Below are 16,620 nucleotides of genomic sequence, written 5' to 3'. Positions count from 1 at the left end.
ACACTGCTCACTTACCCTAGCCAAGATAACCGCCTTCTAGCACTGTTATAATTGAGACGCAGCTTTTGAGATAAGCCTGCATGTTGACTAATGTTTATCATGAGACATCGGACTCGCATTTTGAAACTTTGATTACGATTCCAGCTCGAAGTCCGCCACCTTGGTTAGGTCAAAAGAGGTGTGTGGATCAACGTGCTTGTACTTCTTGCATATCGTTCTTTCCGCCGCAAGAGCTTTTGTTGTTGTTGTACATCGGGGCTCTGGTTCGTAGAGACAAGGATTACGATAATTTATTTATGGCGCTTTGACGTTTACCAGTGTTCTCTTTCAATGGTTTTTAGCGAGCTTAGACTTTGATTTACCGTAAACGAAAAAGTCATATGGCTAAAATTTCACGTCAATGCTCATTCGAAGCTCAAAGCTCATAACGAACTTTGTTGCGGCGCAGGTTGCGGCGGGGCGGTCGCGCGCTTTCGACGCAGCAGCCCCCAGTGGCGTGCCGAGCCGCGAACCGCAGCGTCTGCTTCCTGAAGATGCACAAGTGCGCCAGCTCCTCGGTGCAGAACGTGCTGATGCGATACGGCGAGGTGCGCAACATGACGTTCGCGCTCCCCTCGCGCGGCAACCTGCTGGGCTACCCGCGCGCCTTCAAGCGGACGATGGCCGCGGTCGGGAAGCCGCCGTTCGACTTCCTGGCGCACCACACGCGGTTCAACGAGTCCGAGATGCGGGCCGTGCTCAAACCGGACGTCGTCTTCGTCACCATCGTTCGCGAACCGGCCGCGCTGTTCGAGTCGCTCTACTCGTACTTCGATTACGAGGCGAGTGCAGCTGCTCGAGCGTCCCACGCAGATGCAAGGAAGCCGAATAGACTAGGGAAGGCAGGGAAGAAAGAAACGATTCTTTCTTTTCCTCCATAGTTAACCAAGGTTGCGACCGACTGACTACACGACATTTGCGGAAAGGTAGATAAGAAAAGGGAAAGGAAGAGGAGATTTCAATCAATAGAAAGCAGGAGAGGTCGGCCTGGAGAGCGTGTCTCTAGAGTGCTGCTTATGGGTTAAGAGGAATGGGAAATAAAGGACTCGCCGTGGTTGCTGAAGTGTCTTTGCCATTGCGTTAGTAAGCACGCGATCTCAGAATTAAATTCAAATCCGGAGTCCCTGACTACGGCGTGCCTCATATTCAGATGGTGGTTTTGGCACGTAGAACCCTAGATTTAAATGGAAAATACAGTGAAAGAGAAAGGTTAGCTACTACGTACACGTTCTCCAATACGTAGAACTGTGCTATAAGAGATAACAATAAACCGACTGATATTTACAATTTTAATAACAATAGCAACACTGAATGCCTCTGTATGAAGGAAGTTAATGATACCATTAAATAAAGAGGCAGTCAGTGTGAACACCCTTCCAGAGAATTGTTCGCTGACAACTCACAAGCATTCGCACAGTCCGGCCGCTTCCAAGAAGCCCAATAGGGCTTTTTGGCCTTGTGCATGCAAGAATGCTTAGGTCACAATCCCTTTAGACCTGTTCCTCCGAAGGTGGTCTGTCATCCGAGCGGCTCAGACCAACTAGCTCACAGCACGTCGCTGAGCACATCGATGAGCATCAAAGGTTGGAACACGAGTGGTTGCACAAAAATTGCAGGAGGTGCACGCCAGAATTGTCGGTTATGTCATATCCTTGAAATGAAGCAAACCTGTAACTGGACTCAAACGAAACAGGTTTCCTGTACTCATAAGGAAGCATACTTTAATGACACCTCAGTTTCGATAGCATCAAACTTCTAACATGGACACGCTTTGCTCTAATTATAACATAGTAAAACCGTACCTGCCTGAAAAATAACGCGGGTCTCTATATACAGCCGTAATTTGCTCACCACTACCATAATTGGCTTCTTAAATTTGACACAAAGTTCCTTGTTAATGCAAACTTCTGCGAAGCTATCGTAGATGGAAAATGTCCGCTCGTTGTAAACGTTCCTCATGTATGTCTTTTTCATCCTGGAGAATACAGGATAATATTGTTCTCTTCGCCAAAGCCCACAGACTATACCAATGTCTGCTTCATTTCGGATCACCCGCGTTAAGCCAGGTTCACCAGTAAGCTAGCTGTTCAGAAATTGAACGCATAGTGTTTAGCTGGTTGAGATAAAGTAAAAAAGGCAAAAACATAGCTCTGGGTCTCTTTGTGCTGTACTCTAGATTTTTCGCTCATTATTTACTAAAGTAATTGTTGTATCGCCTATCAAAAGCGTTGAAACGAACCCGAATGACCTTTCGTGGCTGGTCATGCTGTGTGAATCCATTCACACGGTGCTGCACCGAAGCTTCCGTTGTTTCGCGCTGCGTGCCCTCAGATTATTTACTTTTTATTACAGGATTCAACAGCAGGGCGTGTAGGCTTAATCGGTCTAGGAGTGCGTCAAACGGTCCGTTTTGTTGGTCAGTCCAGCGTTATTACATATAAGTATATGTGCCAAACTGCGTTCCAAGTTCGTCGGAGAACCTTTCATGCGCACTTTTCTCCACCACCATGTCTTAAATATTTCGTACTAGCCTTATTTTTATGCGTGCCGGAGCGGAGCAGAAGCCGGTGCTTCCGACAAGTGCAATTTCATTACGCACATTTAGTACTAAAATAAGGATAATAAAATACTCTTCCGAGCTATCCTACCACAGTGCCCTCGCCTGACACCTGTGACACGTTTATTGGGTCGCGTCAATGACCCGTGCAGTACAGACAGCATGAAGTACAGAAGGCGCAGTCCAAACAAGATTAGCGGAAATGCAGAGCGCGCTGGCCTATATGGCTGCCGCTTTGGCACGCGCGCACAGTTCTTGACACATGCGCAGCAAAAGAAAAGGTGAATTGACGCTCATGACAAGGCCATGAAGTCCGCATTACACACATGCAAAAAAAAAAAGAAAGGTTGGCTCTGTTATAAAGAAAATACACAGCTGAGGTGTTGTGAAAGCGCAGAATTCCTCATTGTTAAGCGTTACACGTTTCCTCCGTTATGAGGTAAAAAAGAAAGCAAGCCATTTACAGCACTGACTTAATCTTTGCGACACTGGAAACGAAATGCACAGTGCGGTGTAAAGGTGAGAGAAACATTTGAAATTAGCTAGCGCTCTAGCTGTAGATGCCAGCTGAGGGTACGTTAATGCACAGTGCAGGGATAAGGAAATATGTCAGCGCCAGCAATCGTTAGTAATATGCTACAAAGCTGTGCGACTCCGCACTTGTCCGAAGGAAATATCAGCACACACTTTGCAATTACTTGTTCCCGTTGGTAGCGGACTGCACGCTGCGTACCATTCACGACGTACGTTAAAAACTGCAACGAAATTTTCACTCTGGCGTAAGCGAGTGGTACATGCCACTGAAGCATTCTTGGTTGAAGCATTTTTGGATGGTAATTGCATAGTTTTCTTGTCGGTTGCTCGTAAGCAGACGACTCGTGCACCCGGCGTTTAGAACGACAGAAAGCTGAGCTAGTTGGTAAGGATTCGTTTTGCGAAAATGGTGAGGCGTGCAGACAGGACACAAGAGAAGTGGACAACACGAACGCCGACTACCAACTGAAGGGAGCACTGAGGCGAAAAACCCGCCGTTTGCAGCTATGACTTAAGTCCGAGCACGTCGCCTGCGGGATTTGTCACATAGCCACGGGCATAGAGATTCATACAATTGCTAGAGTGGACTGTGGCGCCAGTGTCTACGGGAGCTGCAGGCAGGTCAGTTGAGCCAGCAAGGGAATGACGGTTTAGTACATGGATTGGATTTGCCTATAAGCTTCGTCCTTCTGGCTTTAAACGGCTACGTGACTTTGCAAACTGATCGTTTTCAAGAAATAACTTCGTTATAAATATTTGAATAAACGTAATTAAAATTGTCCGACGGCATGATTTGAACGCAGGACATCTGGCACAGAAGCCCGACATTGAAACCATTAGGCCACGGACGCATGAACGAGTGGAAACGCTTCAATTAGCAGCGATTATGCGTCTTCGCAGAGTCTGATTGCCTTCTGCATTAAAAAAAAATATAGATGTATGAACTGGTTCCAAATTCAGGCCAATGAAGGCAGATAAAACGCAAGAAACGAAACCACAAGACCGTCGGAAGCCACAAGTACCAAAATCAGACGAATCCACGCATTAATCGTCATTCTAGGGGTGTGCGAATAGTGATTTTTGAGACCGAATCCAATAGGAATCGAATAGTGCCACAAGAGAATCGAATTCAATTGAATATTGAATACTTTTCAAATAGTTTTCTAATGAATGCTAATGCTAAGTTAATTAACAGCCGTTATCACAATTATTATATAACGAGGTTCACATCCCATTATTCTTAAATTTAGCAAGTTTATATCATCACATAGTACGTTATGAAGCACTGTTTATTAAAAGCACTGAAGAAGCATTAGGATCAAACTAGTTTCTTCGCATGCGCTGGGCTCTTAAGAGGGTGCGAATGATCGCTGTGCATCCTGTAAAGTATGGCTACCTAAGTGACGTAGCCTGCTCCACTACGCAAATTCTCATGTTTCATGTCGATACTGTGCTCGTGGAGGTGAGAAGTTGCCGCACTTTTGCTCCAATTTTATGTTTATTGGGGTGCAGCTGACGTTTTGAAGTAGTCGAAAAGTATTCTAAAATATATACTCGCGTTTACGAATAGTGACTATTATGATGCGGCCTTCGCATCGAATAGAACGCTATTTGATTCGTTATTCGAAAGTTTCGAATATTCGCACACGTACACTATACAGCATTCCCATGGCGGCTGAATGATCGCAGCGCCAGTATCTGGTGGGAAACTCTATAACGCATGGCCGCGAGCGTCGCAATATCTCGGAGGTCGTGCGCAGCAGCGGCGCACTCTGCGTCACGCATGACTTCCGGCAAGCTGTAATGGTGTCAAATTTTTTTTTTCAGTTTCGGTATTAACAAACTCTATTTTTTTGCGAGCTCTCCGTGATGCTCGCGCTCGTATTGCGCAAGTCAAATTTCGCACGGAGGGTCTTCTATATCTACACTGTCTGAAACTAGTTTTTTTTTTCTTTTTCGCGCGGTTCCGCGCCGGCGTGACTACGAGACGAATATGTCGCGCTCATGCGCACACCTTGATGGTACAGAGAAGATATTAAGTTCCAAGTGCAGAGACACAGATGAAAGAAAGGGGAGGCAGAGAGGGCGATGACACTCGCCCTGTTGACCGCTGTGGTGGCTTGGCTGGGTGTGGCGTTCTGCTGCACGGCCTGAGGTCGCGGGTTCGATTTCCGCCTGCGGGGGTCACATTGCGGTGCCAACCAAATGTCAAACTACTCCTGTACTTGTACCGTGTACGTACTTTGGATGTGTGCCGTACTTTGCATGTGCATCAGGAAACTTCAGGTAGTCAAAAGCAATGCTCACTTCTAAAGAAAGTCTTCTTTTAGAGGCAGATAGTGCGCAGTTTTACACTAATGTGCGAAATCAGGTCAGTTGCTAGATGTTGTATAACAAACGAGTAACAGTGCAAGACACGGGACATATGAAGTAGACGGACGAAGCGCTGCCAGTTTTGGCGCGGCCGCAGTGTTGGACTTTTGCACGTCGCTCATTCACCGCAGATCCAATTACTTCAATCTGAAAGGCCTCCTATATAAGGTCATTGGTATCAATGACATGTTGGTAGCTTGATACACTGTGTGTACGCGTTGTGTATTCGTGCGTGCCAACGTGTGGGCGGGGCAGGCGAAGATTCTAGGAAGATGTAATATGTGTTTGTCCAGATGGGTATAATCACGCTCTAAAGTTACAGCATGATACATTGCGCTCAAACATTGTTCAGTATGGCGGTGCAAAGTCGCAGTCAAAGGGTCTTATATAACTTTGATATAACGTATATAACTTATGTACACTCCTACCTAACTTATTGTTGAGGTGCACAAAGCTTGTACACCGTTTTCGATGAAGAAAATGTAAAGGGCATTGCAGCAGAACTGATAGTTGGGCGAGTTGGTACGAATTCATAGTAAAGTATTTTTGCGCGTACAATTGACAATTAAGGACACAGTGAAGGAGGACACACAAGCGCTCGTGTGTCCCCCTTCACTGTGTCCTTGTCAATTGTACGCGCAAAAATATTTTACTATGAAGTAAAGGAAATTGTTTACTTTTATTTCTGGCCATGGAGAGCACATTCGCACACGCACAAAAAAAAATTAAATTTATTTCAGGTACTTTCTTTATTGAGTTGTTTGCGCAACAAAAAATCCACTTCTAGCGCGTCTCAAATGTTAGTACTAACTCGGCATTAACTTTCCTGCAAAAAATTTATTGCTCACTCTGTCACTTTGAGGTATCCAACTCAGCGTAGCAAAAATACACGTTGGACTTTCCGGGCTTAAATAAAGTGGAATGCAGAGGCTAATAATTCAATGGCTATAGAATATACCTGTGTTTCAGGAAACACGATATTATCACGGTTATTGCAGATGTGTATAGATTGGTGTGTCCTTCACAAAGCAATCACATTACTTTTACATTTGTATAGATCGATGTGACTTTAATATGGCGCTCGAGGCAAACGGCCACGTATATAACGCTTCAGTTGTATATGAACGCTAGAGCGAGATTGTCACCCGTTCGCCTCTCCTACAGAAGAGGTTCCACTTCAAGTTGGAGCGCCTTCCGAACGTCGTGCGAAACGCATCGCAAAGACACATCGTGCACGGCTTCTTCCCGGGTCCCCATCGAGACTGGCTGGGCTTCGACCAGATGAGCTTCGACCTCGGCTTCGATTTCACGCAAGCCGACAATGTTTCCGCAGTGGACGCCTTCATTGAACACGTGGACGCGGTTTTTGACCTCGTCATGGTTGTCGAGCGCCTGAACGAGTCGCTCGTTCTGCTTCGAGACCTGCTTTGCTGGGAGGTCGACGACGTCGTCATGTTCAAGATCAACGCACGGCGTGTGAGTACTCGTTCACGCTTTCATCGACGATCTGAGTGTTTGGTTGGGTGCGGAGTGCTTGCTTATAACGGACTTCTTTTTTATGATCTTGATCGTATATTTCAAAATTTCCTGAGGTAAATAGCGCGATTCTACGGCCTCAAGTTGAATTTGGGCACCGTAAGTTGGACAAGTAAGTTCTTTTCTGTTCATAATAAACATTCAGGCAGCGAAAAAATCTACAAGAGGTTCGTTTCTGTTTGAATGTTATCGAGCTTTTGTTAGTTGCATGGTTGTTTTTACATGCGTATAAATTAACTGACTGTCTTGATAAACTTACAGTTGTGAGTTTATGCAGACCATGTCCTCGTCCTCTTTCCCTCTTGTGACCGGGCGGGCATGAAAAAATTCAGTCTAAACTCACCTACGACAGCGATCCAAGTACGCGAATAGCCGAGACGCGTTCTGTACGAGGCATGTGCTGCAGCCGGATTCATCTCTCGTACTTCGATGATGACGATTTATTGGCGTCCCCTTTGAAATGGAGCGCTGAACAATGGTCACATAGCCTTTTGCCCGCACCTCCTCAACATTTTCTCTCTTCCTGAACGTATCTATAACCACCTTGTACCTATGCCTACCACGGATCCGTTCCTATCATTCTCGTTCCTGCTTTTCTTCTACCAATACCCCGAACGTTTCTTGTTTTTCTCGATTGCTGACCGATCGATCCTCCCATCCACTTTGCACCCCAGCGCTTCTGGAAGCAGGGCTTCACCGACCTCTGGCTTCCCTCTGGACAAGCTGTGCCTACCGGCGGCGCCGCCGTAAAGTCTACGCGTACCCAGTGGCACATGCGCAGTGACCCCAGAAGTTCGCCTCAAGGAGTTTCATTGAAGACCGGCACATAGCCACGCGGACGCACCTCATTTTTTTTTTTTTAGATTTCACTGTTTTCTGGACTGGCCTACAGTTGCAGAGCGCAGCCTTTCTTTGGCACTTGTCCCCACTTTTCAACTTTCAACCTTATTTTCGCATTTACAACTTTTTTTTTTCTTACAGAGAAATAAAAAAATTCAAGGGCGAGGAACAAAGAGCTGCCCAATAGCAGCTGTACGTGATTCCTGCCCCTTTCTTTGGCGATCAGTTGCAGCGAATACAAAATAAAAGAAATTATGGGGTGTACGTGCCAAAACCACTTTCTGATTATGAGGCACGCCGTAGTGGAGGACTCCGGAAATTTCGACCACCTGGGGTTCTTTAACGTGCACCTAAATCTAAGTAGACGGGTGTTTTCGCATTTCGCCCCCATCGAAATGCGGCCACCGTGGCGAATACAAAATAGAAAAATGTATTACACGGGTACAAAACATATCCACATGTATACACATTATAACATACATATTTAAGAAATACATTTGGCCGCCCATATAAAAGGCTCTGCATGCATAATCGTTAAACAACTGAATAGACATGTGTTTAGATTTGAGGTACAAATGTTTACAAGTATATTTTTAGGAATGTTGGCATTGTCCAGCGATACATAAAAAGCGGAACAAAAAGAAAAATAGAAAGAGGCTTGAAACATGATTACCAGAATTGCAAATATCAAATTAAAAAAAATTTACTTTTACCTAATAAATTTGTTTTCGGTGCTTTTTTTGTAATAGTGTTCAGCTCGTTATCAGAAGCATATAACAACTTTTATATTCTTGGCACTTGGTATTGCAATCCCTTCACACCGTAATTAATTCTTGCGAAAGGCAATCCCCACTCATTTCGCTTTCCGAATTTGTGCGACGCCTCCATTGATTCAGTTAGGTTGCACAAAATTCTGAAAACCACATTGCTAGACCAAGAACATTTCTTTAGATTTCAAGCCTAGGCTATATTTATAAAAGTGTTCAATACGCAACACATTAAGAGCGCAAAATATTTCGAGAGAGATGTGCATCAAATGGGAGCGTTAATAATATGACAGATGGCATTCTTTCGTAGTGTTGCTAAAGTATGAACGTTTGTTTGCGATCTCCTATCCCACACAAGGTTGCTATTGTTAACATGTGGAAGGAAGAGACTTATATAAGAAGTTTCATTTTAGTAGGTAGCATTTGTAATATTCGGCAAATTTTACCACATGGTCTCGCCAGGTTAGACAGTAAACTTTATACGTGTGCAACGCAAATTAAATGTTTTGTTAAAGATCATTCCTAACGGTTTATACAATACCAACTAATTATATCCTTTCCGCGCCGCGACAAAAGGCAGTGTTACAGATTACGTGCTTTTGCAGTAGCGTAAGCAGTACAGCCTTACATTTATTCGTATTAATTGCTAATTCATTCTAATTACGCCACTTTTGTAATATGTTGTTTTTTATGCTAGCTTGATCACTGGCTACGTACCACTGGGTACGTTCAGCTCTTCAATAAACCTCTTTGACACCAGCTTGGGTAACCATGTGCCACTTAATACGTAATGCGCTTCAGTGGCAAAAAAAAAAATATTTCAAACGGAGTCTTAGAATTGCAGCAAGGTTTTGGTACGGGCTAGTTGGTATTCCACGGTATCAATCGTCACTTACAGCGCATACATCGACGAGGGACGAAAAACGACGACGAAGACAAGCGCTGACCTCCAACTGATTTTTATTATGAGAAACATATATATATATATATATATATATATATATATATATATATATATATATATATATATATATATATATATATATATATATATATATATATATATATATATATACTGGGCCACCAAGACAAAAGCGCCCCTTACAAAGAAACAACCCGACATGAGTATGCATTCAAAATTCATGACCTAAGATGAACGAGAGCACATGCGCGACCTTAGGAACTCATGTCGGGTTGTTGCTTTGTAGGGGGCGCTTTTGTCTTGGTGTCCCAGTATATACATGTATGTTCCTCATAATAAAAATCAGTTGGAAGTCAGCGCTTGTCTTCGTCGTCGTTTTTGTCTCTCGTCTATGTATGCGCTGTAAGTGACGATTGATACCTTAGAATTGCGGCCGCAAGCCGTGTTGCGTTGGTTGCTCTCGGGTTCGGAGAAGCATCAGAGTTTTCGAGCTGGGACAAGAACAGCGCTGGGTTGCGCGCTCGGCATTCCGCAGTGGTGAGAATAAAAGTCCGCTGCTGATTGGATGTAGCTGTACGAGGGAGGAGGGGACGGGCGGCCCTAGCCAATCAGCAGCGGCCGAAATGGACAGTACACTAGGGGAACTCTTACAGAATACCTCCCCGGATGTGAACTCAGACACTTAATATGCTCCCTCATGAAGTGGGCTTCCGTACCTGGAGCCATTGTAACGATTGTAAAATAAACCTTTTTTTTTTCTTCATTCCTACTACCGGACGTACTCGTCGATGGGCTTTGTGGATTCCTGGCCCATACGGCACTTCGAGCCGCAACAAGCTGTGATTCGGTTGACCTCATTGTGTACGTGTTGGGTGTGACTGATGGTACGACATGTTTTATGTTGAACTGCACGTTTACTGCGGTATATTAACTCCTAATTGCAGTTGCCTGCGCCTGCGCGCCGTTACAACGCAGGCAGTGTACCAACGTCCACCGAACGGGACGCTGGCGGCCGATCTCCGGTCGCTGAACGCTTTGGACGTGAAGCTGTACGAGTACTTCACGAGGCGCTTCGACGAACGCGTGCAAGTGTTCGGGCGGGCACGGATGCGGAGAGAACTGCGCCTGCTGAAGCAGAGGACGGAGTACTGGTACCAGCAGTGCGTCGCTCGGGAGAACGAGAGAGGCAATAAAGCTCACCAATCATTAGTAAGTAAAGGAAAAAAACAGGTGACCATTTAAGATCAACACACTGTGCTAATTAAGCCACGACCCACGGCGCCACGACCGGTCTGGAGCGACCGTCACGCGTGGTAAAGACTAGTCGTGGCTGAGGAAACCAGATGCTCGCAAATCACATGCAGATAAGATGAGTGCCCACGACATGCTATTGTAAGGCGAATGACAAAGGCTGGTTTCTTATTGATCCACCGCCGACAGTTCACTCTGAAAATAAAAGTTACAGTGTCGTTTCACTTCGTGAACGAACGTGACGTGCAAGCGCATGTGTCCTGCAGCTATTGGCCCTCGGTGCGCCTTGACGCCTACGCTGTCGGCATCGCAGATCGTGTTCAAGGCAGGGCTCACGCGGATGCGCCATACGCAGCAGCAGCCGGAGTAGAACGCCTCTTAAAAGTAAACATTCGCTTACTATCTAAATTACCTAGCATGGTGCCAGCGCGTGCAGTCAAACATGAATTCGCTCTTCATACTCGATGACCGTGCACATTCGCTGTCAGAACGGTGGCGTGAGTAGTCGCGGCAGCTGCAGCGAGCGAAGGGATCTTCGTGCTGTCTATCGCTTCAACGCAAACTCAGTAGTGATAACACAGCGCACGCAAAGCTACGAGCCGTCGGCGCACCTACAGTATGCCGTAGAGAAAGACTTTCAATAAGAGCGGACACCCCCATAGTGCCCAACGGCCGAATTGGCTGTAGCCATGGAGGAAGGGAACTGAGGAGAGGCCCTACCCCCTCCGAGCGCTAGGAGAAAAGTGTGGAGGAAATGATGTAGCAGGTTCTCTTTTTTGCTCATTTTTTTATTTCTTTGCCGTAGCGGCCACGCCTTCCGGGCCACAATGGCGGCTTTGTTTTGGTTCTGCGCGCTCACACGTGTTGCTCCGTAGGTTTCGTACCGTGCCAAAGGCGCCGTGCGGGCAGGTTTGAGTTGGTCTCCGTGTTTTGTTGCACTGTGTTATCTGCACCGTGCTCTCCCGGATGTTTCTGTGGCCAGGTGTGACAGGAGGAACTAAAGTTCGTGAAATGTACGCGCATGCAACGCCGTATGCAATGTACCGTGCCATGGCAATGACAACGGACGAAGCAATATCCGCGGGGAATATTGCTCTTTTGGCGGAATCATGCTGACGTGCCGTCGCAGGCCGAAACCGATGCATTTCAGAATCTGTGCAATGAACGCCTTGCAGGTCAGTGATTCTTGCTTTTGACAGCGCATATGGTGCATTTGCGGCACGTAAACGTACGTTATGAATACATAGTTCGTGTTCAGTGGCAACTTGCTTTTGTGCATAATAAAACACATGTTGCTTAACTGTTGCTTGTTCCTCGCAGTACTCGCGACAGCACGAAGTCTTTTAAGCAGAGCGCGTTCGAGGTTCATGCACACCTGCACAGGTGTACCTCATTACACGTGCTGATAGAGCGTTACGCCGAATATGTGCATTTTGCTGCCTTCGACACCGTGCACTTGCCAGCCGACGCTTCATCCTGGAAGATGGGAAAGAAGCGGCTGCTTTGACTTAAAGGGACACTAAAGCGAAACAATAAATCAGTTTATACTAATGAAGCATTGTTTGAGAACCCTGCAGGCAGTCATTTCAAAAAAATAGTTTGATTATTAGATGAGAAAATGAAGGTCCAACTATCAGTATTTGAATTTCGCGCCGAAACCCCAGCGCCGGTACGTCAGCGTGATGTCAGGGATTCCAAAGTATGTTCTCGCATTTGGGCCACGTTGACTGAATAAAGGTTCCCGAAATTTGCCATGTTTAATCTTTGGTTCCTTTAGAACACAATTTAGTCAGTCTGTACCGCTATATATAATTAGTAGGCCCTAGAAGATGCCATCAGAATCCAAGACGTCACAGCCCCCAGGTGCGGGAACTTAAGTAGGCGTCGCCACCCGTATTTCGTTCTGGCTCTTTTTCTGGCTTAAACGCCTTATCGTTGTAAGAGTGCTGTTTTTGGTGTTGTAGGACGGTAATTTACTAATGCAGAAGAAATCATTTTTCACTTTAGTGTCCCTTTAAGGAACGAATCCTCCCTACGGCAGGCGTATTTTATCTGTGCGCGCGGGAAGCGCAGGGAAGTGAAGGTTAGCGGATGCACAGCAAGGCTAATATAATAATATTTGGGGTTTTACGTGCCAAAACCACTTTCTGATTATGAGGCACGCCGTAGTGGCGGACTCCGGAAATTTTGACCACCTGGGGTTCTTTAACGTGCACCTAAATCTAAGCACACGGATGTTTTCGCATTTCGCCCCCATCGAAATGCGGCCGCCGTGGCCGGGATTCGATGCCGCGACCTCGTGCTCAGCAGCCCAACACCATAGCCACTGAGCAACCACGGCGGGTACTGCAAGGCTCGGCAAGGCTCCACAGAACGTACGGCTGCGAACACATCAAACGGCTGTTCCATGGTCGCACGTCGGCCGGTTCTACGCGCGTACTGTTCTGCACCTTGCGCCGGCTATCGCAAAACTTTGGTTACGTGATGCTTCACTTACCGTGGCAAGAAGGCACTTCAGGCCGCAGTCAATGAATTTACACGCGAAATCAGAAATGAAATTTTGCCTCCTCGCCGGCGCTCTGTCGTAGTGATGCGCGGCGACCCGAACTTTGTTCAATAAAGCACGACGATCCCTCAAGCGAGAATGTGTTTGTGCTCATAAACTCCGCAAAAAAGCTAAAATAATCTTGGGGCTCAAAGAAAGCGTCGCAAATGTCTCTCAGTACCGGTCTTTAACTTCACTTAACTACGCCAGCACGGCCGAGCTGTACTTTGCTAACAGCGTCACGCGTCTTGGTTCCGCGCCATAAAAGCCTAAATTGGTTGAAATGCGTCGCAGTCTGTCAAACAAAAGTTCTCGCCTTGCTGTAGTCCAATAGTGCAGTGGTGCCGTGTCGAAGTACAGAAGGAACGCAAGAATACGCCGGGAGCCCAACAAGCAGGCTACGTCAAAAAAAAAAAAAGAAAAATAAAAACGGGTCGCCGAACAGGCGAACGTCACATGCGCAGCCGGCCTCGCTCGCTTCGGTGGCGTGTCTGGCGCATGACGCATGCATATGGCACGTCTGGCGTTCCGTTAGCTTGTTGCTAGGTGACGCAAGAAAAATAAGTCGCAAAGTATAAGTTCATTTATACGCAAAACGTTTTAGCTTTATCGGCAAAGAATAAAAAAGAATAAAGCGTTGTCTGTAAGTTCATTTCACATTCGTTTTTTTCCGATGCTATAGCGTCAACTAACGGCTGGGATTACTGCTAGCCGTGCCGTGTTTCCTCTTGCCAGTTTTTGCTGAGTGCCCCCTCTTGTTGAATTTCTTTTTCTATGCTTGAGCTTAACACTGGATTCATTGTTGCGACAGTGAACCGACGCCTGCTAACTTTTCTTTCTGTGGCTCCAACCATGGCTGAATTGTCTTCAGAAATCTGAAGCCCTGAATTCCTGAGCTTAAATGCAATTTCAATAAAGCGAGTTTGCCAATAAAAAGTAGCAACTTCAGTATTACAGCGCGAGGCCGTTTTTCACGGAATCTGTGTAAATTATGCAAGCGTTCGATTTGGAGGCAGCCGCTGCCAAGATTATTCTTAACCACCTCAAATATTTTGAAAAAAATAAAGTGATTCATCAGCCTCGTCAGGATCTTCAACCAGGTCATGTAGAATTACGTTATTCCGCCTAGAAGGAATTTCAACGTCGTCGTTTATTCTGGTGACAGTTACCGTACAGTCAATTGCCCACAAAATTTTACGCCACACGAGATCCGAGAAAAAGCTGAATAGCTGCGCAGCCTCACAACGCAGCCTAGTAGTCGCATTTACAGCCTCTACCAGCATATGTTAACAACATTGTGACGTTCGGTTTTACTGACTGCTGTTACAGGCTGCTCGAAAACAACGTTTTCCGAGATCCTGTGGCCCGTAAACTTTTGTGATTGGATGTACGCCTAAGTGTCCATATTTCACACTGCAGTAGCTTATTTATCTGCTGTAGAGAAGGTGTACCCGTTGCTGGCCTCAGGAGCAGAAACACGGAATTCAAGTGTTTGAAATAGTGTGCCAATAAGATCTAATATATCGAAACAATATCGCGAAGAATATCTTCAATGTTAGAAAATAACCGAAACCACAGGCCGCAAAAGCACACGTCTCTCTGCGTTTGACAGTGCCGCCTCAGGCGAAATTTTTCAAGCGGAAAAACGTTAGTAAATGAGTAGCAGTGCGCGTTGGACAACCCAAATAATCACGAGTGAACTTAGATGACAGGCTCTTCGCAACTGGGTCCAGGATTAAGATCAAAGTCAATGCCCTCGAGAAGGCGGCTGAGGGCAGTCAGCGCGAAAGAGCAGAAGTGATGAAAAAGTTTTTGTGGGAAACACAGGAACAGAAAGAAAGGGTCGTAAGAGCCAAGGCAACATGTATTCTTATGGTAACATATAACTCGTAGCGACCGTCCGTCCCATCTTTGTACCCGCTTCTCGGAAAGCCGGTTTCCCTCGCCTGGAGGGGTCATTATCGCCTGCTCTTTTTTGGAGTCGTGGCAGCTCCCCCGACTAGGACGCCTCCGCAGCCACTCGGCAAACTTGTTTTTACTTTTGAATAAAGCCAGTTGACTCTCCGTTCTCAAGCTGTCAAAACCTGTACTCCTTGCCTTCGCTAATCTGAGCTCACAACAACCTGAACGAGCAACAAAGAGTGTTAGGTGACATTCCAAGGCTGTCATCGAGTTGGCCTGTGTTTGTGCGTGACACAAGTTTTTATTAACAGTGTTTTTCACTGCAGTGGATGTACTTTCTTTTAGTTCACAAAGTGTCTCAATTTACCCATTGTGGAACTTGGCGTTGTTAAGAAGTGTGCCTGCTAATGTTTATGCGTGTATGACATCATGCAGCTGTCCAGCTGTGCAATCCCTGCTCCATCGTCAAGCTGAAATCTCGCAGATTGTTTTGTTTGTCTGCAGTATCATGTACGCTAGCTTATGAAGTGTAATGATTTGTATTCTTACAATTATGATAATTATTATTTCACCAATCGCTGGGCGTAGCCTACCTTAGGCTCCACCATCACTGTCATCCCAACATCTGGGATCCGTAACGCTTACCTGATTTGCTGCTGTAACGCTGAACCTCGCAGATGCTGACGTACCGGGTGAAGAACAAGACCTCTCACCTATGCGACCTCATGACCCTGCACGAGATGACCTTCACGCAGCGGTTACGAACTATCCAGCTCGAGCGCTTCTCTTCCGCTAATTCAACGCTTGCTGCTTAAAAATACAACACACGCTCGACTGCGCGTATTTTGCTTCAAGCTCGTGGTGGTATTATGCGGTGGCTGAATTCGTGTTCTCAATGAGAACCAAAAGGGGACTGCCGTTTTTTTTTTTGTTGTTCAGCTTTGCTTCGCAATAGACGATACGCAAAGCATGACAGTGTACGTTTCCACACGCCTCGTTTGAAGAAACCAAGATGGCGGAACTAGGGCTTCAATCGCCAATAAAGTGTCCAATTGATGACCGATGACATCATTGCGGCTGCGGCCTTTTTTTTCATGGAAGTGTTGAAAGTGATGAAAGGAATAAAATGGGGCATCTGCTTAATACGTAATACGAGACGTTGCCCGTTGTGACGGGCCAGAGGTGTTGCAGCTCAAGATTGCTAAAACCCATGAAGCTGCACGACAAGCACAGCTCAAAGATGTGGTTCCGCTCCCAATATCAAAGAATTAATTACGCTGCACTATAAGGACAACGTTTTTCCAAATGTAGAAATACGTGGTTTGACCAAAATTCCAAGAGCTCAGATTTATAT

At 46.0% G+C, this 16,620-nt stretch overlaps 1 protein-coding gene across 1 annotated transcript; it reads left to right on the top strand.

Moving 5' to 3' along the window:
- Nucleotides 1–509: 509 nt before the first annotated feature.
- On the top strand, nucleotides 510–11,820 carry LOC142558349 (galactosylceramide sulfotransferase-like; the record flags this gene model as incomplete). Its single annotated transcript, XM_075670493.1, has 4 exons — nucleotides 510–821; nucleotides 6,668–6,979; nucleotides 10,544–10,728; nucleotides 11,802–11,820. Coding segments are annotated over 4 exons (828 nt in total), but the record flags the coding sequence as incomplete, so codon positions are not given.
- Nucleotides 11,821–16,620: the final 4,800 nt, after the last annotated feature.

Source organism: Dermacentor variabilis, chromosome 9 (assembly GCF_050947875.1).
Source record: "Dermacentor variabilis isolate Ectoservices chromosome 9, ASM5094787v1, whole genome shotgun sequence".
In the NCBI taxonomy this organism is placed as follows: domain Eukaryota; kingdom Metazoa; phylum Arthropoda; class Arachnida; order Ixodida; family Ixodidae; genus Dermacentor; species Dermacentor variabilis.
This window is presented reverse-complemented; position numbering and strand designations above follow the sequence as displayed.